General features: G+C 40.9%; 1 protein-coding gene across 2 annotated transcripts in view; it reads left to right on the forward strand.

The window, feature by feature from the left end:
• LOC127420680 (regulating synaptic membrane exocytosis protein 2-like) overlaps positions 1-23,208 on the forward strand; it is a 240,201-nt gene that overhangs the window by 109,062 nt on the left and 107,931 nt on the right. The window contains exons 6-16 of one of the 2 annotated variants that reach the window (XM_051663138.1): positions 2,348-2,394; positions 2,492-2,601; positions 5,295-5,342; positions 8,172-8,302; positions 12,420-12,591; positions 13,924-14,077; positions 16,938-16,964; positions 17,560-17,628; positions 18,647-18,788; positions 20,498-20,584; positions 21,960-22,055. In XM_051663138.1, the coding sequence (XP_051519098.1) occupies positions 2,348-2,394; positions 2,492-2,601; positions 5,295-5,342; positions 8,172-8,302; positions 12,420-12,591; positions 13,924-14,077; positions 16,938-16,964; positions 17,560-17,628; positions 18,647-18,788; positions 20,498-20,584; positions 21,960-22,055 (1,083 nt within the window). The remainder of the gene's footprint in view (positions 1-2,347; positions 2,395-2,491; positions 2,602-5,294; positions 5,343-8,171; positions 8,303-12,419; positions 12,592-13,923; positions 14,078-16,937; positions 16,965-17,559; positions 17,629-18,646; positions 18,789-20,497; positions 20,585-21,959; positions 22,056-23,208) is intronic. The other variant, XM_051663141.1, reaches the window with a different exon arrangement.

Genomic DNA, 23,208 nt, shown 5'->3' on the forward strand with positions numbered 1-23,208 from the left:
GGTGCCTCTGTCAGGGCATACCAAAGTGGGCAGTGGGAGGATTCCTGGGAAGCAAACAGGTCTACCTGTGCTTGACCGAATCAACTCCAGACAGTTCAGCACCGACTGAGCGCACTCGTTCGTTAGGCACGCCATCATCGTCCAACTCCAAGCCGAGAAAAGAGATGCTCTGAACCGGGGAGAGCTTGCTCTTTTCCCAGTTGACCCGAAGCCCTAGACGGCTGAGGTGCCTGAGCACCATGTCCCTGTGTGTGCACAGTAACTCTCAAGAGTGAGCTAGGATCAGCCAGTCATTGAGGTAGTTGAGTATGCGGATGCCCACTTCCCTTAGCAGGGCAAGGGGTGCCTCGTGAATACACGAGGGGATAAGGACAGGCCGAAGGGGAGGACCTTGTACTGGTATGCCCGGCCCTCAAAAGCAAACCGCAGGAAGGGTCTGTGTTGAGTTAAAACCAAGACGTGGAAATACGCAACCTTCAGGTCTACCGCCGCGAACCAATCTTGATGCCGGACGTTCGCTAAAATGCGTTTTTGCGTCAGCATCTTGAACGGGAGTCTGTGCAAGGCCCAGTTCAGAACTCGCAGGTCAAAGATTGGCCACAACCCACCGCATTTCTTCAGTACGATGAAGGGCTATAAAACCCTTTCTTCATCTCGGCTGGAGGGACAGGCTCTATCACACCCTTGCGCAGAAGAGAGACCACGCCGTGACCTTCGTTGCCCGGAGAGTGAGGTCGGTCGCCGAGCGCAGTTCCTGCATCAATCCTGGGTCAGAACTACCCTCGTGCAGCTCTTTTAGCGCCTTGGCTTGGTGAACTTGCAGGAGAGCCATGGCATGCAGGGCAGAGGTGGCTTGTCCAGTGGCACCGTAGGCCTTAGCCGTCAGGGATGACGTAAACCTACAGGCCCTGGATGGGAGCTTCAGGTGCCCATGCTAGGTGGTGGCGTCTGCAGGCACAAGTGCACCACGAGCGCCTTATCCACCTGGGGGATCACCGAATACCCCTTGGCAGCCCCACCATTGAGGGTAGTGAGAGCGGGGGAGCTGAAAGATCGGGATTGGGCAATAAAAGGTGCCCCCCACGATCTTGTCAGCTCCTCATTGACTTCCGGGAAGAAAGGGACTGGGCGACCACACCTGAAGGAGGGAGCTCAGCCAAGGCATCCGTATCAGAGGCCTGCTCTCTGATGCTGTGCTCGATAACTCATTGTCTTCCCGGGCTCCGAATAAGAGGTCGAACTCGCCATGAGACGAGCCGGCGGTCTCATCTGAGAGCCCGACCGGGGCAAGCGAGCGTGCTGGGGAATGGGAGGTCTGTGGGGGTTTACCCAGCGGAGGTGCTCCCATTGAGGTCCCCAAATCGTCCCCAGTGCTAACCGGCACGGCCTCACCCATAGGTAGAAGAACCGAGGCGGGGAGCCGCTGGGGTGGCTTGCTTTCTTACGATTGTAAGCCATGACCGCAACGTTGCCATGGTCATGTTCTCACAATGAGGAGAGGACCCCTCCACGAACGATGTCTCCGCGTGGGCAGTGCCCAGACACGTAAGACAGCGATCGTGGCCGTAAGAAGCGGAGAGATAATGACCGCAACCAGGAATGACACACAAACGAAAAGGCATCTTTAAAAAGACGTTCCGTGTGTGCCGCTCCTTTAGAATGAAAATACACTCTTTTTAGAATATACTCTTTTTGTTATTCTGCCGAAGTGCCCAGGGGCGTTCCCTGCACTCCACGGGTGCAGAGGGGGAGAAGCCGCTGAAATGCGGCATAAAATCCAGCAGATGAAGTGAATGAACTCGCGGATGAATTCAGCTTCAATGAATAGAACTGCTCGGCTCTGAAGAGAAAATCTGAATGAGTGGTTGCATACCAGCTCCTTTTATACCCGTATGTCTGGGGGAGTGTCATGCAAATTCCACTCGCCAATTCCCATTGGCCTTTTTTCAAAGATCAGAGGTGTTTAGGGCTCCCAAGAGTGACCCCTAGTGTCAGTACATCGACACAACGTCGAGTGAGTGACAGATAGGGAACTAATGTTAATATGGAATCATTGTATAGCTTTTAATTAATAAAAATGTACTAGTATATGTTAATATTAACATTAATCAAGATTAATAAATGCTGTCAAAGTATAGTTTATTCTGAGCTCATGTTAATTAATATAGTTAACAAATGTTAATCTTATTGTAAAGTGTTACCAGAATTGTTTATATATCACCTTGTATCGCTCAACCCTATTACAGTACTTTCTGTTAGTTAGTGCACTTTTAAGTTAGTTAGTGCAGTTTTAATTTACATAAATCCTACTGCTGTCTTTGTAATGCTAATCTCTCTTGTCATGTAGAGATGTTCCTAGAATACCAGAGAGCACACATGGACAACTTGAATCAAGTGAGTTTCATTTTACATATATATATAAAAAAAACTTGTGGAAGCATGCAAATGAATTATCTAAGCCACCCGTTTTACCTATTTTTACCCATTCTAGGTTCAAGTTCCTTTGAATCCCAAAAAATGGGACCGTCCATCTCCGTCACGTCCCCCATGAGTCCTGGCATGCTCCGGGACACCCCTCAGTATCTGTCTGGACAGCTCTCAGTGAGTACCCTGCAGGCACTCTAATGCACAGCACATATGGCACATCTCTAGTCCCTTTGCTTTTCATTGGCCAGTCACCTCAGGATTCAAGAGGTCATTTCCTGCCGCATAAGATTAGGATGGTGTATAAGAGCTCTTCACCAATGAGGTGGTGCTAGCTTTGAAGTTTAAAGGTTATTTCACTACATCTTCAGATGTTGCTGATACATTCTGTTTTGTTGCTCATAATGGCTCAGATCAAACGAGGCCTAGGGGATATATTAGGGTCGTTCTACAAAACAGGTGCCTTTTGTGTCCCTCATTAACTTATTTGCAAATAATGACTTGGTCAATGGTCAATGAATAGCTGATGCCAAATTTTACTATGTGTTATTATAGGCATTTTTCTAAATACATCAACAACAATTTTTTGGCCTGTCTTCAAAGCTAACATTTTGTCTTGATTCTCTCTATTTCTGTTTTTTTAGATTTTTTTTTTTTTTTACATGTAATAACATTTAAATTACTTTGAGCCTTTAAAAGAAGTTGAGTCTTCAGATTATGCGACAACCTTGTTACCATCATAAATATCCATTATTAATATAATGTCTTATTCCATAAATAAAAAAATTGTCAAAATCAAAAGGGAGCCATTCATATTGCAAGCCCTTTCGATATTTAATTATTTGCAGGATATGAATTATAGATATACATAAAAAAAATAAAAAAAATAATAAAGAAAATGTACATATCTTTATATATTAGCAATTAGGTGTGCACTAGTAAAAAAATTTATTCTTGATATAAAAAATTGAATTTCAACAATTTCACTCCTGTTCAAAATGCAATTACAGATTTCTATTCATTTCTCACAAGCTGAAATTCCAAATATATCAACTATGAAGTTCTTAGAAAAAAAATAAATAAATAAATAAATTTAATATATATATATATATATATATATATATATATATATATATATATATATATATATATATATATATATGGAGTATGCAATATATTGGTTTGCAATTGTGGAAAGCTTATGTTTCTAACTGCATTAATTTCTAAATTGTTGATATCAGGAATGGACATTTGCACTAGTAACAATATCACATTATTAATATTAAAAAAAAAAAATTTTTATAATAATAATTAGTACATAGTTGATATGTGTATTTGGAATTTATATTAGTAAGAAATTAATTATCTGTAATTGTGTTTTGAACAGGAGTGATTGACAGTTCATTATGAAATCAGTAATTATGTTTGTAACAAGTTGAAATTTAATTTTTGATATCAAGAATGAGTAATTCCTTGAGTAATGACATCATTTTGATATCAAGAATTAACGGTTTTTCTAGTGCAATCGTAATTACGGATATCAAGAATGATCATTTTAACAAGTGAAAATTAAATGATAGATATCTGTAATTCATATCCTGCACATGATAAAATGATGAAAGGGCTTGCGATGGGGGGTAATCTTAAATTGTCAACCCTGTTACCACTGATTTTGAACAGTAAACAATTGATTATTGAAACCGAGGTATTATAAGAAATATTAACAATAAACACTCTTTCTAATAAGCACCTTGAAGTGTCACTGGCACAAGGCTAATAATGTACTTTTCAAACTGAAAAGGCACCCATTTTAGTGATTGACCCAAAAGATGGACAGCATAAACTTCATGAATTCTCATATTTGGTAGTTTTGCTTTGTCGTTCTCTGTGATCAGTGTTTCTAGATAGTTGTGACAGTCCGTTAAAGTCCATCTTGGACTCTGGAAGGAATCCCGAAGTGGAAAATTTATTATTAGTTTGCAAGCTTGTTACCCGATTGACGTACGCTTTGTAGAAGGTCAGCTCTGACACAGCAACAGTGGATAAGGATGTTAGGTAAAAGACATTCCTTGAAGGACTATCTGTTGTTCTTTACGCTGAAGTTGTTACATTTAATTGAATGACCAATTTTGATCTTAATCGCACTGTAAAACATAGGGGTAGTGTGTGACGCTGTTTGCAGTGTTAAGCAGTGCTTAAACTATATGCGTGAGATCTAGGAGGTTAGTTTCACAAAGGTGTTAGAGCGTTCATCCAGGAGTATACAGTGTGCCTTAGGCTTATAGAAGATGTGTGATTATTGTACCTTTGAATTGTTCAAATAGGGAGATTAGTTTATTTAGCTACTGTATAGCTACTGTGAACGTTAAAACAAAGGTGATGTTGATAGTCAAAAGCTGATTTATATGAATAATATATAAGCTTTTGTCTATTTTTTGGGCTGGTGTGTCTGAATGGAGTTTTAATGTTGTCGCTATGGTTTGCGCCATTGTAAATTTTATTTTATTTTGGTTTGGAATGAGGGAGATTTATCCTAAAATGCTACAGTACAGAACACACACATACCATATGTTGATCAACACTGATTACCTAGCAACACGCTAATTGCACGTTGTTGTTTGCATTTGTTTTTCCAGGAACACAGATTAGGAATAAGTATTGCATTTTATTGTTTTAGATACAACATAGAATGAAAATGTTTGAGTTCATAAAGCAGTTGTTGAATTAAACTGAATTAAAGATAACTGATCATCAATTTAATCAGTTAGGCTAAATCTCTTCTCAGATGGGTTGTTTTGATTTGTGTGCCTCTGTGCAGTTTTGGTTTAGTTTTATTGCTTTTGTTTTCTTTGTTAATTTTGCTTATCCAGAGTCCATGCCTTAGTAGAAGAACCACGCCTTTTGTCCTTAGGGTCCAGGTAACACGTCACTCTCTCTCTCTCTGTCTCTCTCTCTCTCTCTCTCTCTCTCTCTCTCTCAGTCTCTCTCTCTTTTCTCTTGTTTTTGGCAGTCTTTCTCACTCCTTCATTCCTTTCTATCTGCATTATTTGGAAAATGCACTGCAGGAAAATGGCAGCATCCCAAGTTCACCCCCTTGCCCTTTCATTTTTGTTCTTTTTTTTATTCTATCCTTTGAGTTTATAACCACAATCCATAAAAGCTGTTTCATTATTACAGTGTGATTTTTGCTTAATAGTGTAAACACCATCTTGCTAAAGCCTGAAATATTTAGCATGACTTGCATACATGTTTTTACTAGTTTAATGAGAAAATTAACATATTTGAATTGCAAACTGATTTTGTTTTTTACAAACATTTTAATGTAACATGGAACAGTATATTTGTATTATATTATAATATATGTAGATCAGTTAATATATATTATATATGATGATACACTGTATGTTGTACTACACCTAAAATCTAACCTTTGTAAGTACAATTTCTGAAAAAATAAAACAAGAATAAAAATAGGAAAACAATACATTAAAACAAAATCCTTTTTCAAATATTATGTTCTGTGTTACAATGAAAAGATACAGTATGTTAATTGGCATATTTTCAAGATAATATTGCATTTTCCAATGAAAAGCATATCTCCAAACTTCATAGATAAATAAACAAATTGTACCAATGAAAGTGCCTCTACCATTTTGGCCTGTTTAAAACATTATCACAGGGTTTTATGAAACAGAATAAATGCAATGTCCAAAAATACTCAATTGTTAGTTAGTTAGTTAGTTAGTTAGGATTAGTTTACCCAGATATGAAAATCCATCATTTACTCACCCTCATGTCGTTCCAAACCTGTAAGACTTTCTTTCTTTCATGAAACACAAAGGGAGACATTTAAACTTGGCGTGTCACAATCAGTTACAAGCAAGAACCAATGATGTTTCGCATCGGTGTCAAACCTGGCACGATGTGTCTTCATGCTCTCAAGTTGAGTATGAGATTTGAGAGCTACAGCAGAAGACTTGGAATATAGTGCACAAGTCATAACGATTTTTTTATTGTGATTTTTTGGAGATTGACAGGCCCTGGTAACAGTATGCTTTCAGTAAAAGAACAACGTGAACAACATTGTTCATCACATCTCATTCTGTGTTTCACGAAAAAAAAAAAAAAAAGCCATATAGTTTTGGAACAACTTGAAGGTGAGTAAATGTGACAGAACTTTCAGAATTTCTATTCCTTTAATAGAACTTGCAGAAGATTTCCCTGATTGACTTTTTTATTATTTTTTCCCTATTTCACTGTAATTATAAAGTCCTATGTTTGCTGCTCTAGTTTTCTAAAACAGATTTACAGCGATATTCAATTTTGGACTAGTGTTTTCGGATGAACTCAAAGATAATTATCGTAAACTAATAAAACACAGACCTCAATACGTTTTTATGAGAATGAAATGGTACAATTTGTTTGGACTGAAGCCTCTCCCCCCTTTGCAACGGAAGCTGTCTGGATTGCTCTGGTCTGTATTGAGCACTTTCTGTTGCTTTGCTGCATGCATTAGTACTGGACTATTTTTAGAATAGTGAGTACACTCTAAAGGTACAGTATAGATGCGTGTTTCTTTTAGCTCTAGTGATCTGCTACAAAGGAAGGGCAAATGCTTTGAAGTCATTGGATTTATATTACTGAATGCCTTAGAGGTGTTTGGTTATAGAGAACCAAAATACTCAAAATAATCAAATCAATACTGATTAATTAATTAATTAATCAATAATTCAATAAATCAGTAATTAAATGTACCAGTTTACTTTGTCATTTGAAAATGAGTACTATTTTTTATGGAAAAAATGTTATTATGTAATGTTAACAATAATTACTGTTAAATCAATTAATAATAATACAAACAACAATGTACTTTATTTACTACATTGGTACATTTAAATGTTAATTTAAATATTTTTTAATTAAAAAAAATTCAAAGTAAGTACAAATTAGATCATTTAACTTTTGACATTGTTTAATGTTTTATTGATTTAAGAATATTGTTTTGAGTACATTGATCCGTTAACTTCTGTAGTCTTCTGGTTTTTGCCCTTCTTGTCTTTTGATTGGTTTTTGGGATTTAGTTACTGACTGTAAGCATACTGTAGATGCATGTGGGACTCTTGTTTTTTTCTCAACTGCAATTTAGACTTTCAAAGCTGTTTCATTTCATTATATGGTTTGGATACAAATTCAAATATTACCCAATTTGCACTTTGTGTTAAATATTTCCTCTGTGTCATATTATTTCATTTGATTTGGATTGCTGGGCTTTGAAAGTGTCTGTCAGTTTTAGAATCAAAGTGAAGAATTGTGATTAAGTCATCTGATTGGGCGAGACTTGTGGCAGACACGCCCCCATCCCCTGGCTGGCCCTAGAGGGCAGAATATTCCACAGCCCGGACTCACAGCACACAGACAGCTGTTCAAATCAAGACCCCTGAAATGCCGTTGTAGCAGACCGAGCCATTTAATGCTTAGAAATAGTTCTTCTAAAGTAAGAATTGTTCTTACATTTGTGTTTTAGTTGAGAATTTAACAGTATAACATGGTCTAGTATAAGACATTGATAGGTAACTAGTTCATTTTAGTTAATGTGTGCTGGTGATGCACTTGCTCTGGGAAAGTTCTATTAAGCATGTAATGCTTCAGTCCAAACAATACATCAGGGGGCTTCTGCAGGCCTGCCCAGGTGCATCTGAGGTGAGCTCTCCCTGAAGACTTCCTAACAGACTCTCCTGTTCCTGCAGGTGAAGCTCTGGTACGATAAAGTGGGACATCAACTCATTGTTACTATCCTGGGCGCCAAAGACTTGCCTGCACGAGAAGACGGGCGGCCCAGGAATCCCTACATCAAAATCTACTTCCTCCCCGACAGAAGGTACGCACAAGTCACAGTTCAAATATGATCCTCTTTTGTCCTTCAAGGGGTATTTGAATTTGGTTTTTAAAGGTGAAGTGTGTAATATATGCACGACTAGTGTCACTTAACGGAATTTCAAAAATAATTATACAGTTACAAAATGACACAGATAAATGATACAGTCAGAAAGTCCCACCCCAAACTCACGCCATTGGTTGAGCATTGAAGCATGTTAAGAACATATTTCACCCCAAAATAATAAAAAAAGGAATACAAAATTATAATTTACATAAACTAAATAAAGCCTTTTCAGATCTTCAAGATTGTGTGTCTTGAGACATTATTTTCATGGCAATTAAGCACATTTTATGGCCAAATTCTTTTAAATGTAATATGAAAACAATATATATATATATATATATATATATATATATATATATATATATTATTTAAATGGTAAAGTATTTATGCATCATGGAATTGTATTTGTTATAATTATAATAATTTATTAAAATAACTATTTAATTTATGCTGATTATAATCAAAATAATGTATCATAGTAACTTTTTTACTATAAAATACAGTAAAAAACAAAAAAAAAAAACACTGTTCCCTATCTGTCACTCACTCGATGTTGTGTTGATGAACCATTCATTCAGATTTTCTCTTCAGAACCGAACGGTCATGCTCACTGAGCTGAATTCCCACGACTGTTCATTCACCTCTGCTGGATCTGACGGCGCATTTCAGCGGCTTCTCCCTCCTCTGCCCTGGTGCACTGCAGAGAATGCTCCTGGGCGCTTCGGCAGAAATAAGAGTATATTTCTCTAAAAGAGTATATTTCTCTAAAAGAGCAGCACACACGGAACGTCTTTTTAAAGACGCGTCTTTTTAAAGATGCTTTCCGATTGTGTGTTATTCCTGGTTGTGCTCGTTATCTCTCGCCTTCTGATGGTCACGATCACTGTCTTTCGTGTCTGGGCACTGCTCACGTGGAGACAGCGTTCGTGGATGGTAATGTACTCATTGCAAGGACATGTCCATGGCAACGATGCGGTCGTGGCTCGCCTTCATAAGAAAGCAAGCCACCCCAGAGGCTCCCCACGGGTATGGGGCCAGCGCGGCTAGCACTGGGGGCGATTTGGGGACCCCAATGGGACCCCTCCGCCGGGTATCCCCCCGCGGACCTCCCTTTCCCCAGCACGCTCGTCTGCCCCGATCGGGCTTCCGAATGAGTTCGCCAGCTCGTCTCACGGCGAGTTCGACCTCTTATTCGGAGCCCGCAAAAGTGATGAGCTCTCGAGCACAGCATCGGACAGCGGGCTCGTCCAGTCGGACACGGAAGCCTCAGCTGGGCTCCTCCCTTCGGGGACGATTGCCCAGTCACAGGCTGACACGTAGATGATGACGTTTTCCCGGGCAGCCGCGAGCGTCTGCTACAGTGGAACCCTGCGCTCTTCCCTGAACTCTCGCGGCTCGATGATTGGTTCCTGGGCTCGTGGTGCCACTCAAATCCACGCCCCGCCCCCGTTCCTTTCTTCTCGGAAGTGCATGAAGAGCTGACAAGGTCATGGGAGGCACTTTTTTACTGTCCGGTCCCGATCATTTCAGCTTCTCTGCCCTCACTACCCTCGATGGTGGGTGGCCAAGGGCTATTCGGCAATCCCCCAGTGGATAAAGGTGCTCGTGGTGCACCTATGCCCGCAGAGCGCTGCCACCTGGCGCAGGTGCCCAAAGCCCCCGTCCAAGGCCTGTAGGTTTACGTCGTCTCTGATGGCCAAGGCCGCTGGACAATCCGCCTCCGCCCTGCACGCCATGGCTCTCCTGCAAGTCCGCCAAGGTGCTAAAGGAGGGTAGTTCCACCATGGGATTGATGCAGGAACTGCGCTCGGTGACCGACCTCGCTCTCCGAGCGACGGAGGTCACGGCGCGGTCTGTCGGGCGGACGATGTCCACATTAGTGGTCCAGGAGTGCCACCTTTGGCTCAACCTGGTCGAGATGAGTGAGGCTGACAGGACACGGTTCCTTGCTGCCCCCATCTCCCAGGCTGGCCTATTTGGCGACACCATCAAGGACTTTGCCCAGCAGTTATCGACAGTGGAGCAGTAGACAGAGGCTATCCGGCATATCCTGCCCCGGCACGGCTCAAGATCCCGCATCCCCCTGCTGTGACTGCACTGGCTCCGGCCCCTTCGGCCCGGCCCCGGCGTGGAGCCCACCGTAGGAAGCAGACGCCACCCGTCTCGTGGCCGCCAAGAACCCGTGAAAGGCTTCAAAGCGCCCTTGAGATGGGCGACCCGGGGACGACAAAACCCACTGCTCTGGAGCTGGTAAGCAGACCTCTCCATCCCCCGGTCGAAGGCTGGGAGGAGAATCTTTTTGTTACCTTTGCATTTAATTGCGCTGCTTGCCCAAGTGGCTGCAGTACTCAAGAGTTCAGCAAGAGCGGTTTCCTTGTTCCCTGGGTCACGTATCCGGTGTGCACGGCCTTCATCACGACCACCGTCCACCACTCTATTTGGCCAGCTGTGGCACAAATCCGCCCCTGATGTGACAGTCTCCACGGGTCACGAAGACAGGCCTCTTCCTCCCCCGTCCCAGGCTGTTCCGGGGGTGGTCACAAGGAGCCAGGTAAGTGCTTCGATGTCCCTAGACTCAGCACGGCCACGACATGGTGTGGCACCTCGATCCACGCCCCGCCGTGAGGCCCCACCTGCCGGTACGTCCGACAACGTTGTCCCTTTGGTTCCTCTTGCGTGAAACTTGGACGCGTGGCTTGCGCTTTCCAATCCGTCGCGATGGCTGGTCCAGACCGTCCGACTCGGCTACGCGATTCAGTTTGCCAGGGGTCCGCCCAGGTTCAGCGGTATCCACTTCACCTTGGTGACGACTGCTACCTTGCGTGCAGAGATCGCTACCCTCCTACGGAACCTGTCCCTCCGGCTGAGATGAAGAAGGGGTTTTACAGCCCCTACTTCATTGTACCAAAAAAAGGTGGTGGGTTGCGGCCAATCTTGGACCTGCAAATACTGAACCGGGCTTTACACAGACTCCCGTTCAAGATACTGATGCAAAAATGCATTCTGGCGAGCGTCCGGCATAAAGATTGGTTCGCAGCGGTAGACCTGAAGGACGCGTACTTCCACGTCTCGATCCTTCCTCGACACAGACCCTTCCTGCGGTTTGCATTCGAGGGTCAGGCATATCAGTACAAGGTCCTCCCTTTCGGCCTGTCCCTGTCTCCTCAAATCTTCACAAAGGTCGCAGAGGCAGAAGCAGCCCTTGCCCCGCTAAGGGAGGTGGGCATTCGCAATCTCAACTATCTCGATGACTGGCTAATCTTAGCTTGCCCTCGGGACATGTTGTGCGCACACAGGGACTTGGTGCTCTCACACCTCAGCCGACTAGGGCTTCGGGTCAACTGGGAAAAGAGCAAGCTCCTCCCAGTTCAGAGCATCTCTTTTCTCAGTTTGGAGTTGGACTCAGTCTCTTTGACAGTGCGCCTCACAAACGAGCGCGCCCAGTCGGTGTTGGCCTGTTTGAAGGCGTTCAAACAGAAAACAGTGGTTCCACTGAAAATTTTTCAGAGGCTCCTGGGGCATATGGCATCCTCAGCGGTGGCCACCCTGCTCGGGTTGATGCATATGTGACCGCTTCAGCACTGGCTTCAGACTCGAGTCCCGAGATGGGCATAACGCCGCGGGACACATCGCGTGGTCATCACGTCAGTCTGTCACTGTCTTTTCAGCCCTTGGACCGACCTCTCATTTCTACGGGCAGATGTTCCCCTAGAACTGGTCTCCAGGCGCGTCGTGGTCACGACGGATGCCTCCAAAACGGGCTGGGGCACTGTTTGCAACGGGCACGCAGCCGCCGGCTTGTGGACGGGCCTGCGACTGCATTGGCACATCAACTGCCTTGAGTTGTTGGCAATTCTGCTCCCCTGCGGAGGTTTCGGCCGTTGATCCAGGGCAAGCACGTGTTAGTTCAGACAGACAACACGGCAACGGTAGCATATGTCATATGTTCTTAATTTGGGGGTGAAATTAAGTTTTTGAAATCTCCCTGTTATTCTAATTTATACTTTGAGCTTCATAAGCATATGTAATATGTGAACTCATCTGTTCGTCTCAGTGACAAAAGCAAGAGAAGAACAAAAACAGTGAAGAAATCTCTGGAGCCCAAGTGGAACCAGACGTTCATGTACTCACCAGTGCACAGACGAGAGTTCAGAGAGCGTATGCTGGAGATCACGCTGTGGGATCAGGCCAGAGTCCGAGAGGAGGAGAGCGAGTTCCTGGGAGAGGTGAGAGAGAGGAACATCAGTGTTTCAGGACTGTACATCTCTAATAATACCATGTGGATAGTCATATGTACAATTTGTACTCATTTGTGAGACAACAAATCTGTTGTGGCAGCAATGTTTAAAACACTGTGAAATCTAATTAGTTGACCTAACTTAGATTTTTTAAGGCAACTGGTTTGCATGCTTTTTCTAAATAAACATACTTATTTGGCTCAAGTTAACTGAACTTACATTTTTTATTTTTTTATTTTTTAAGTAAAATTAACTAGTTACAAGTAAACTTAACTCATCTGTGATTAAAGTATCATTGTTTTTATTTAGTTATTTAAATTGAGTTCTATCACGTCTTATTCAATATTAGAGAAATTATGACTGGACTCTAGGTAGGCATATGGCCCATTGGATTCTACTCAGTACTTATTAGTGCACATAAATCTGCACTTTTGTAAAGTAGAATTGAGTAAAGAAGAATGGCTTAATTTTAACAGGCTCCTTGTTCACCAGAGGTCACACTAATCACCCTAATGGTGACTTCACACAAATCACAACTATCAACCAGCTACAACTAAACAACAACAATAGTCATAAGAATTAAAACTATATACATTTTTAAATGACAATTATTATTTTTTGACATAAGTTCCCTTGTTTTTACCAGACATACATAATTCATTCAAGCGCAAGGTCTTATGGGTATTCCACACAGCCGCAACTTTGAACTTGATAATTTTGAGTTAGTAGCCAAAGCCAAAATTTAAATAATGTATCAATTTGAGTTATGATTCCAAAATTTGACATTTCAAGTACTGTTTAATTAGGACCACTTAAATGTTTTAATTAATGACAACTTTAAGGTTTAGAGAGTAATGGTAACTTAATTAAAACTAGTATGAAAAGTAAATAATTAAACATATGTAAGTTGAGTAAGCTATATTTTTATTTATTTTTTTTTTTACAATTTGAGAGAACTATTAGTATTTACAGTGAGCATAATTTTCAGCAACAGCAGTCTTAAATGTATTATTTTGTGACTTCCTTATTAAAATGTGAAGGTCTAGCATTATTTTTAATGATTATTATGATTCAGGTGTATCATTACAGGTATTGGTATAATATGTACCAGTGAACATAACCCCAACATTTTAACACTGTAGTTGTTGATATTACATGTAAATGGGTGAATCTCTTGAAAGCTGTGAAGAACCTTAACCATAAGTGTGACTCCAGGTATAACGTAAACCTGTTAAATCTAATCCTAAACATCACCAGTCATCATGAATGGTACATGCCTTATGTGATATATATGTATTTCATATCTGTGTGTGTGTGTAGATTCTAATAGAGCTGGAGACAGCGCTGTTGGACGATCAACCTCACTGGTATAAGCTACAAACACATGACCTTTCCTCAGTGCCCCTGCCTAACCCCTCACCCTACATGCAGAGGCGACTCCTACACGGAGAGAGCCCCACGCGCAAGTTACAAAGTATGTACACTCACCTACTGTTCTAAAAAACACAGAAACACTCGGGCTCTGTTCCAAACCCTAGTGAGCTGCCTCATTGACTACTGTCTACAGACAGCTACCTACTAAGGCAGTATTCTAACTGAAATGGAACCTAATAGATGCTCTCCATTGAGCAGCAACTGCGTCAGTGACACACAAACAGCGTTCTTCGCACAAAAACCCTTGGAAGTTTGCTGTTACCATGATGCTAAGCTAACAGCTAGGGCTGGGTAAAAATATTGATTTTCCGATGCATCACGATCTTCATTCAAATGATCTCGATATTGATTCTTAAATTCCAAGATTGTTTTTTTTTTTACTCTATGCGCAGCCCTTTACAGTGTGAGTAAATCACTCACATAAGCAAAAAAATATCATGCTATGTGACTACAAATGTCTGTGATTAGCCACTGGTTGGTAAATGTTCAGATCCACCGCCAGATCCTTTCACTGCATGTTGAGAGTAAACGTTTGGTTTGGTGTCCAAATGGCAAGATCCACGCAATTCACTTGTCATTGAATAACGTCTCTTTTAATATCATTTCTGTTCTTTACATTTATTTTTTTATAACATGTGGATGCAGTAAAGAACCCATTGGACTCCACTCTTGTTAATATGCACTCAACAAAAACACTTCTGTGAGATGCTTGCTAAACTGCCTCTATTCTACAGTACCGTTTCAGCGCTTATTCTATATATCAGTGTAAATACTTGTAATTAGAACAAATTATGCATGTATACAATAAACACGTAGCAATATATAAATATGCATGTTAGGAGGTTCAAGGAATGAGGAAGCGTGAGATGGCGATTCCAACTCAGGAATATCACTTTTATTGACAACAAAAACACGTTCGCTTAAATGCAAAACGGTATAGCTTCACATTAAACTCAAAGTTGCAAAACGGCAGTGGCCAACACACACACGCAGCTTCTCAGCTGGGCTCTCTCTCTCTGCTGTTGTCTCCTCTCCTTAAAAGTCCCAATCACTCATCACTGAAACACAAGACAGGTGTTAAGCATAGGTGGCAATCATTCACCACTCATCTCCCCTGCTTCATTCTCCACAGCACGGCACTCAGTCACGCCTCCGCCTTCATTGTCGTATTGTGTGCTTCATAAAGCCCAAAGTATACTTTGGTCAAAAGCGAACACTGAGCGTCCTTGTTTAGGACGAGTGACAAAATCTCATCAGCAGAGTGCGCGAACACTAAAGGAACGCGGCCCAATTTTTCTAACCGCGCATCTTTGAACGCGCAGAGTGCGCATGTGCCTGGAATTATTTGCATTAATAAGTTGGTACACAAGGTGGCAACACTCACATTTGAGCCTTTGTTATCGTGAAAAAGCGCTAGAAGATGTAATCACCGGTAAACAGGAAACACAGGTAAAAACAACAGCAGTGGATGTGCACGTTAAGAGCGCGTGTGTGAGGAGGTCAGGAGACACCTGTAATTGTATAACTCGAGTCTGAAGGAATTTAAATACTTCTTTATGGGTCTAAACGCCTGAAGAGAAAAAGTCCAGTATCTCATAGAAGTGTTAGCACGCACAGTCAGATGGAGTATACTTTGACAGGCTCACGTTCTACTGGACGCAGACACTGAGTGTTCGCGTCAAAATCGAAGTATACTTTGGGCTTAATGCGCCACACATTCTCAATTGGAGCCAGGTCAGGACTGCAGGTAGGTCAATCTAGCACCAACACTCTCTGCTTACACTGCCATGCACTTGTAATCCAGGCAGTATGTGGTTTGATGCTGTCCTGCTGGAAAACCACTTCTGAATGCATGTGATCTCCGATCCCATCACTGTCTTAAAAACCGGCATGCGTCTGTAATGGATATCATGACATGGGCTCGGGAATACTTCAGTAAACCTTTTTCAGTCAACACCATTTGCCGCTGCATACACAGATACAAGATAAGACTTTACAATGCAAAGGAGAAGCCATACATCAACACTGTCCAGAAGCGTTGCCGACTTCTTTTGGCTTGGTCTCATCTGAGATGGAAAGTAGAACAGTGGAATTGTGTTTTGTGCTCCAAGTCCACATTTGAATCCGTGTTTTGAAAAACAGCCGTTGTGTTCTCCTGGCCAAAAAAGAAAAGGACCATCCAAGCTGTTATCAGCGTCAGGTCCAAAAGTCAGTGTCTGTCATGGTACAAAGTGTGTCAGTGCCCATGACACGGGTAAATTACACATCTGTGAGGGCATCATTAATGCAAAAAGATATACATAAGATAGACATTATAATTGAAATATACCCAAATGAATTAGAATCAAATCATAATCGGATCGAATAGAGTTCATGATTTGAAACCAAATTGAATCTGTAAATCTGTATCAATACCCAGCCCTAAAAATAACATACATAATAATACCTAGCACACAAAAGTTCATTTTGTAATCAAGTTATTTTTAGTGACACTTTTTGGCATCAAATAAAATATATATCTAGTTAACATTTCTCTTGACTCATTCAGCTTTTTCACAAAGCTCTTCTCAGTGCTGGGATTGTGTTATCTGTGATGAATACATGTGATGCTGCCTTTTTCCAAAAGAAGGTATCTAAGAAGGCAGCATTATTACACCTTTTGGAACAACACTTGTATCGTGAGAATAACTATGATGCGTTAAAATGCTGTCTAGGTAGGCAGCTCACTAGATTTGGAGCGGAGCTCTTTATTATTTACATAGTTTAAATAAAGAAAAACAGGATAGAAGAATTTTTGGAGTACACACCAGTATAATTGTTTTGTTGATGTGTTTCCTGTGTTCATGTTTTGTTTCCTTCCAAAAATATTACTGTCTATCAATCCACTGACATATTTCCAGACAAAGGCCCGTATTATTACAACTCAGGTAACTTGAACCTGCTTGCCCCAGCTAGCATGTGATTGGTCAGCAGTGTGACTTCCTCAGTGTGACTATCCTCAACACTCTCCGCTACTCTCACTGCACATACACTTCAGAAAGCCCGACTGTTCCACACAGCTTGCATGCAGTTGGTTTACGGCCATCGCTCCTGCTGCTGCTGTTACCTACCACCAATCCTCATTGTTCAGCTTATCTTCCCTTTAGGCCTGAACTTTCCACTGGAAATAGTTCATACTTCAGTTTATGGCCCGTCCTGAGTGGATCTGTGTCTGGACTGCTCACGCTTTTCCCAGCCTCTCACAAACCTTACTCTGGTTATGATGATACACGGTTTGTTGTATGTATGTGTGTGTATGTGTGTGTGTGTGTGTGTGTGTGTGTGTGTGTGTGTGTGTGTGTGATGTGCTATGAAACTATCTAGATTACTTGACCTCACGTAAACCCTCCAATGGATTAACCAGGTGCTGTGTGTGTGAGAGCGAGGTCACGTTTAGGGTCGTTTCTTCATTACAACCCTTGTGATCTGTTGCTCCACCCAATCCTCTCTCTTTTTCATGCAGTCTCTCACTCTCTTTCTCAGGGTCACAGCGAATCAGTGACAGCGAGTTCTCTGATTACGACTGTGAAGATGGGATTGGTGTTATCTCAGGTACAGCTAAGTCAACTTTCACTGCTTTAGCGTTCCAACAGTGCTTAGAAAACTCAAGGTTCGAACGTTGTTCTTGAAAGCAGTTTCATTCAATACATTTCATTCCAATTCAATGCTCTTTTATGGATCAAATAATGTTTATATAACTATTTTCAGAAGTGTTTGTAGTAAAGTATTTAAAACATGAAGTTGTTTTTTTAGATACATCAAGATTTTAGCTTAAAATGTGTACGATAAAGTGTATATTTTAGGTGCTGTAACATTTATGCCTTCACTAAATTTAAATGGTCCTGCAGTGTGGCAAATTAATTTCTAAAGTACAAATATTTAATGTAGTCTCTCATTAATATGAGGTCATTAAAGCTGTATGCATAATAATTATAAAAGAATTAGCAAAATGCTGTTTGAAATAGTTTAAAATGTAGCATGTAGCATCGTAGGACATGTCGGCTTCCCAAAATGATTGTATTTAATGTCAGCTACCCCTATATACAGTGTATTTGATTGTCACGCACAAATATAGCAGCAATTCTAAATGATCCAGTCATAATAAATGATTCAGAAGCCCAGAAAACCCAGAAACACATCCCGTATGTTGTTTCGCTGGAATGATCTTTGCAACTCGAGCGTGCAAGGGCCGTCCAGGTCTCTGTGTGCCTTCACACATGCTGATGAACAAATCAAATTAAAGGATATAGTCAGAGAGAAGATTACTCTAAGCACTTTCCCAACGGAAAAAGAAGTTTAGTCTCCCCAGCACAAAGAAAGCCCATCACACTGATGTTGTAGCCAGATCTTTACGGTTTTGTTCACTTTCAGGCTTTGTGTTTTCATGGAAGGTTTAATAAAGATTTGATATTATTTTTGGATAATGCTCTGTGTGACAGCCTGCAAATGTTGCAGTAAATGTCCATTTGTTTTTGTCCATGTTTGTAGTCAGCAACTTGGTACCAGCTGTTAAACTTTTTATCCTCTTTGTTAATGTGAATCTCTGGTGTTTTACTGTGTTTGCCTTCAGATTACCGGCACAACGGCAGGGATTTCCAGAGCTCCACTCTGTCTGTACCTGAGCAGGTCATGTCGTCCAATCACTGTTCACGATCAGACATGATGCGCACACGCTCACGCTCACGCTCACCCAGCATCCCTCCCCCACAAAGGTAACTTGCAAGAAAGAACATAAATCTGCATGGCTGCAAGTAAACAAAAATAGGGCTGTCGAATTAATTATATGACATGCCAATTATTTAATCAAAGTAATCTCAATTAATTTAATATATCAATATTTGCTGAGAAAAGCCCCCAAAGAAACAGAATTTAATATAAACATTACAAAATAACTTGAATAATTCAAAATATAATAAATAGGGTTTATAATAAATTTAATAATTCTGATATTCATATATTGAATTACTGTGGCAAATGAGTAAAGCATTGATTAGAGAATACAAAAAGTGCCTTTAGAAGTCAGTATTGTGTTTTATTCCTATATCATTGTGTAACCCTACAGTTGACAACAATCTCTTTTGCAATGGAGTTTGTCAATCTGTCCTGTTCTCACAGGACACATTCTTGCATTCTGTCTGCACTTTTTTTAATTGTCTATGTACATGTGCATCAGATGCTTTAAAGGGATAGTTCACCCCAAAAATGTAAATTCTCTCATCATTTACTCATCCTCATGCCATCCCAGATGTGTATGACTTTCTTTCTTCTGCAGAACACAAATGAAGATTTTTAGAAGAATATCTCAGCTCTGTAGGTCCTCACAATGCAAGTGAATGGTGACCAAAACTTTGAAGGCCCAAAAATGACATAAAGGCATCATAAAAGTCAGCCATAAGACTCATAAGACCATAAGCGATGTAATAGGTGTGGGTGAGAAACAGATCAATATTTAAGTCCTTTTTTACTATCAATCTCCACCTTTGACCAGACCCAACCAGTAAGTGGCTGAATGTGAAAGTGTAGATTTACAGATAAAAAAGGACTTAAATATTGATCTGTTTCTCACCCACACCTATCATATTGCTTCAGAAGACATTATTATTTTAGGATTTAACTACTGGAGTTTTATGGACTACTTGTATACTGCCTTTTGGACCTTTAAAGTTCTGGTCACCATTCACTTGCATTGTATGGAACTACAGAGCTGAAATATGCTTTGAAAAGTCTTCGTTTATGCTTTGCAGAAGACAGAAAGTCATACACATCTGGGATGGCTTGAGTAAATTATAAGATAATTTTTATTTTTGTATGAACTATCCCTTTAAGAGCATCTCTCTGGTGTCATAGATGCCACCTTTTTAGGATGCTGTGTCCTAAAGTAGTTTAAAACTTTATGTCTGTAAAAGTAGTTGAAAATCGCATCTCGAGATGCATTCTATCATGTTTCGTCCAGCTGTCAAGAACGTGTCCTGTGTGAGCAGCTCTTATTCTGTGGCTGCGCTGCTTGTAAGGTTTGTTGAGTCGCTGACTGCCCCCTGCTGACGCTGTTCATAAAAACACCTGTACATCAAGCTTGAATTGCTCCAGAAGTTGGAAAATGCATACTTTTGTTACAGAATTGACATACAGGTTAGGTGGCATGATTAATTGCATTAATTGTTTTTAACACATTATTTTTTATATAATTTATCACACTAAATTAAGACATTAAATCGACAGCCCTAAACAAAAGAATTAACTTTTTTTTTTTATTATTAAATTATGTTTTAATTGTTTCAAGCAGATGCATTTTATTGATTTCATTAAGTATATTTATTTTTAACTGATTATGTGCATAGATTGAAATCTTTTTCTTGTAGCAGGGCTCTGTTTGGTTTGCAGTGAGAGTGACCAGCCACTGTTTTTGTCTTCTCTCATCTAGTCGAAGTTTAGATCACGGTGTGAGAGGAGTACAATCACATTACGGCCCCCGACATCGACTGTCAGAGGACAGATACTCACCGGACAGGTATGTGTTTACGTAACAAACTAGAGCTGCCATGCAACGAATGACAAGACTGTTTAGAGGATGCTTGGTTTTCATTTCTGTTCCATTACGGGACGAAATCCTGCTACAGAGTTTCCACTTTTAGTCACGGCAGTTGCATCATGTCTGGTTAGTACACAGTATCCCTTCAAAAGATTTATCAAACTATTTTTAAGATTTCCCTTTTCTAAATAATGGAATATAATTGGGAAAGTAGGTGTATTTCTCATCTTTTCAATTTACAAAAATTTGTTCATGAAAATAATATGTGCCAAAGAACTCAAAGAAACTGTTAAGGTTTAACACATATTAAAAAAGCAGAAAATGTGTGCCTCCTGTCTCCAACCTATTCTCCTCCACTTGGTGCCATATCTTTCTGTCTTCCACCATCTCTCTTTCCTTTAATTTCTCTTTGACATCAGCCTCTCTCTTTTTATATATCCATCTCTGCCTCTCATTTTGTTCGCTTTTGTTATCTCACCATCGCTCTATATCGGTTCCATTCATTCATGTCTCTGTTTTTTGCTCCCCATGGTTTCTTTCTTTTGTGGTTGCAGTCACTATCTTACCCTCCCTCCTCGAACCAGACACAGACAGCCACCAATCCTGCTGTCCAGGACCCAAGATATTCTGTTAGTGTAGCTGACAAATACAAATCTATAGCAAAACCAATGAAGCTTCTGTACAGCGTTCCTGTAAACAACATCCTTATTTATTCAAAGACGTCTGTCCAGCGTGTTTACATAGAAAAAAAAATTAAAAACAGTGCAGACACATGCAAAAACACGCTCGGTGTTAACAGCCTCTAACTCGTCTGTTTGCGCGCATCGTTTTCATTAATTACTAGCCCGAACCCCAAAGTTACACTTGATGGTTTGTCGGGTCCCGTCGGGCTCAGGTCGGGTAGCAGACCTCTAACAAAGTAGTGCTATAACTATTTTGTTTTTAGTCAGACAGATTAGGAAGTTTTTTCTTGTGTCTGCTTGCTTGTTTGGTAGTTTAGTCGCACTAGTGCATTTTCTCACCTCTCACCAAATATCACTTCTATATCTGCTCCTTTTACTGTGAATCAATTCAGAGGGCCTTGGCCATGTTGGTTCTGGTGTATACTTCAAAATAACTGATTTGTTGCAGTTTTGATAGCTCAGCATACAGTATTTCTCTTAAATTAGGGTTATCTTGATTTCTGCCAGTGCACTTTGTCTGATCTTTGCCTGTACACTCTCTCAGAGTGTGAAAGAGAAGTGCCCATGAGTGTGAAAAATGAGGAAAGAGCCCCGCCTCCTTATCACCCAGATATCCCCCACTTGCTCACCAGTCTTTATTTCATTCTGCTTCTCTTTTCTTTTCTGATCAGTATGTACCCCCTCTATCGGGATGACGCAGTGAAGTTACTACGCTCCACTAGGATGGCCCGTGCATACTCAGACGGGGCGTACAATAGCATGGACAGGTAGTGAACCACAGCAAATCACTCCCGTATTAGTGCCGTGGGTAGTAGTTCTGATTAGAATAGCCAGTGGCACCTAAAAATATTTCAAGTTTATGTCAAAATAACAAAGCAACTTTCCAATGGGTGAGGAACCATTGCGTCTTACAGAATGGCTCATTTTCTCATTGAAATGTGCACATGGCAAACGCTTAATTATTGGATTACCCTGCAGTCAAAAACGGTGGTAAACGTTAAGTGTCTCTGTGGTGTCATTCTTCCACCCATTGGGAAAGCTTTGTGCAGTCATTGTAATGATATGGATTCATTATGGGTCCTCCCAGGAGGATAACGTATGTGATAGCATTCAGATTGTGACTTTGTCGACTACGCCACTAAATACGCCAGTAATCTTAGAGCGCCATTTCCCAAAGTGATTATGTCCAGTGTATGTATATGTGTCCTTAGCTGCATCCACTCCACCCTTCCCTGCTGTGGTGTAATGAATTGTGTCTTCAGTGCTGCTCTGTAGATGACAACACATATACATTGTGTTGTTTTGATGACTGGTCACAAGCAATTTTGAGTACTGAGCCAAGTAGCTTCAGTCTTTGACAGAACTGCCAGTCAATAAATACAGCAAGCTCCCCATCAGAAATGTGGAGTTTAATATATTCAAGATGTATTTTGTAGGCTTAGTGGAGTCCCAAATATACTGGAGTGGACCAAACCGCTCTGATGTATGGAAGCCCTAAAGTGCCATGGATTCAACAATATTTTTTGCACCATTTTCTTGTCATAGCAAGTTAATTGCCTTAATCGCAAGCACCACTATTACTTTTGCTCATACTGATTGTTAGGGATTTGATAAAAAAAAAAAAAAAAAAACTCGAAATATTAAACTTTGACACGTAACACTTTCCGCACTGTTTGGGCAACAAACATGATACCTCCAAAAAGTAACAGCACACCTCTCCTCAACAAGCCATATGATATAAGCAATCAGACATACAATTTTTGCCTAGGGGACCCTAAAGATGGTGAAAAAAATCACATAGACTTACATTGATGGAGGAACCAATGTCAATGGACCAGAATTTCATAGAGTCTGCCAGTAAGCAACCACCTAGCAATGCCCTAGAAACCACATAGCAACATGCTAAATAACACTCAGAAC

Source organism: Myxocyprinus asiaticus, chromosome 30, assembly GCF_019703515.2.
Source record: "Myxocyprinus asiaticus isolate MX2 ecotype Aquarium Trade chromosome 30, UBuf_Myxa_2, whole genome shotgun sequence".
Lineage (NCBI taxonomy): Eukaryota > Metazoa > Chordata > Actinopteri > Cypriniformes > Catostomidae > Myxocyprinus > Myxocyprinus asiaticus.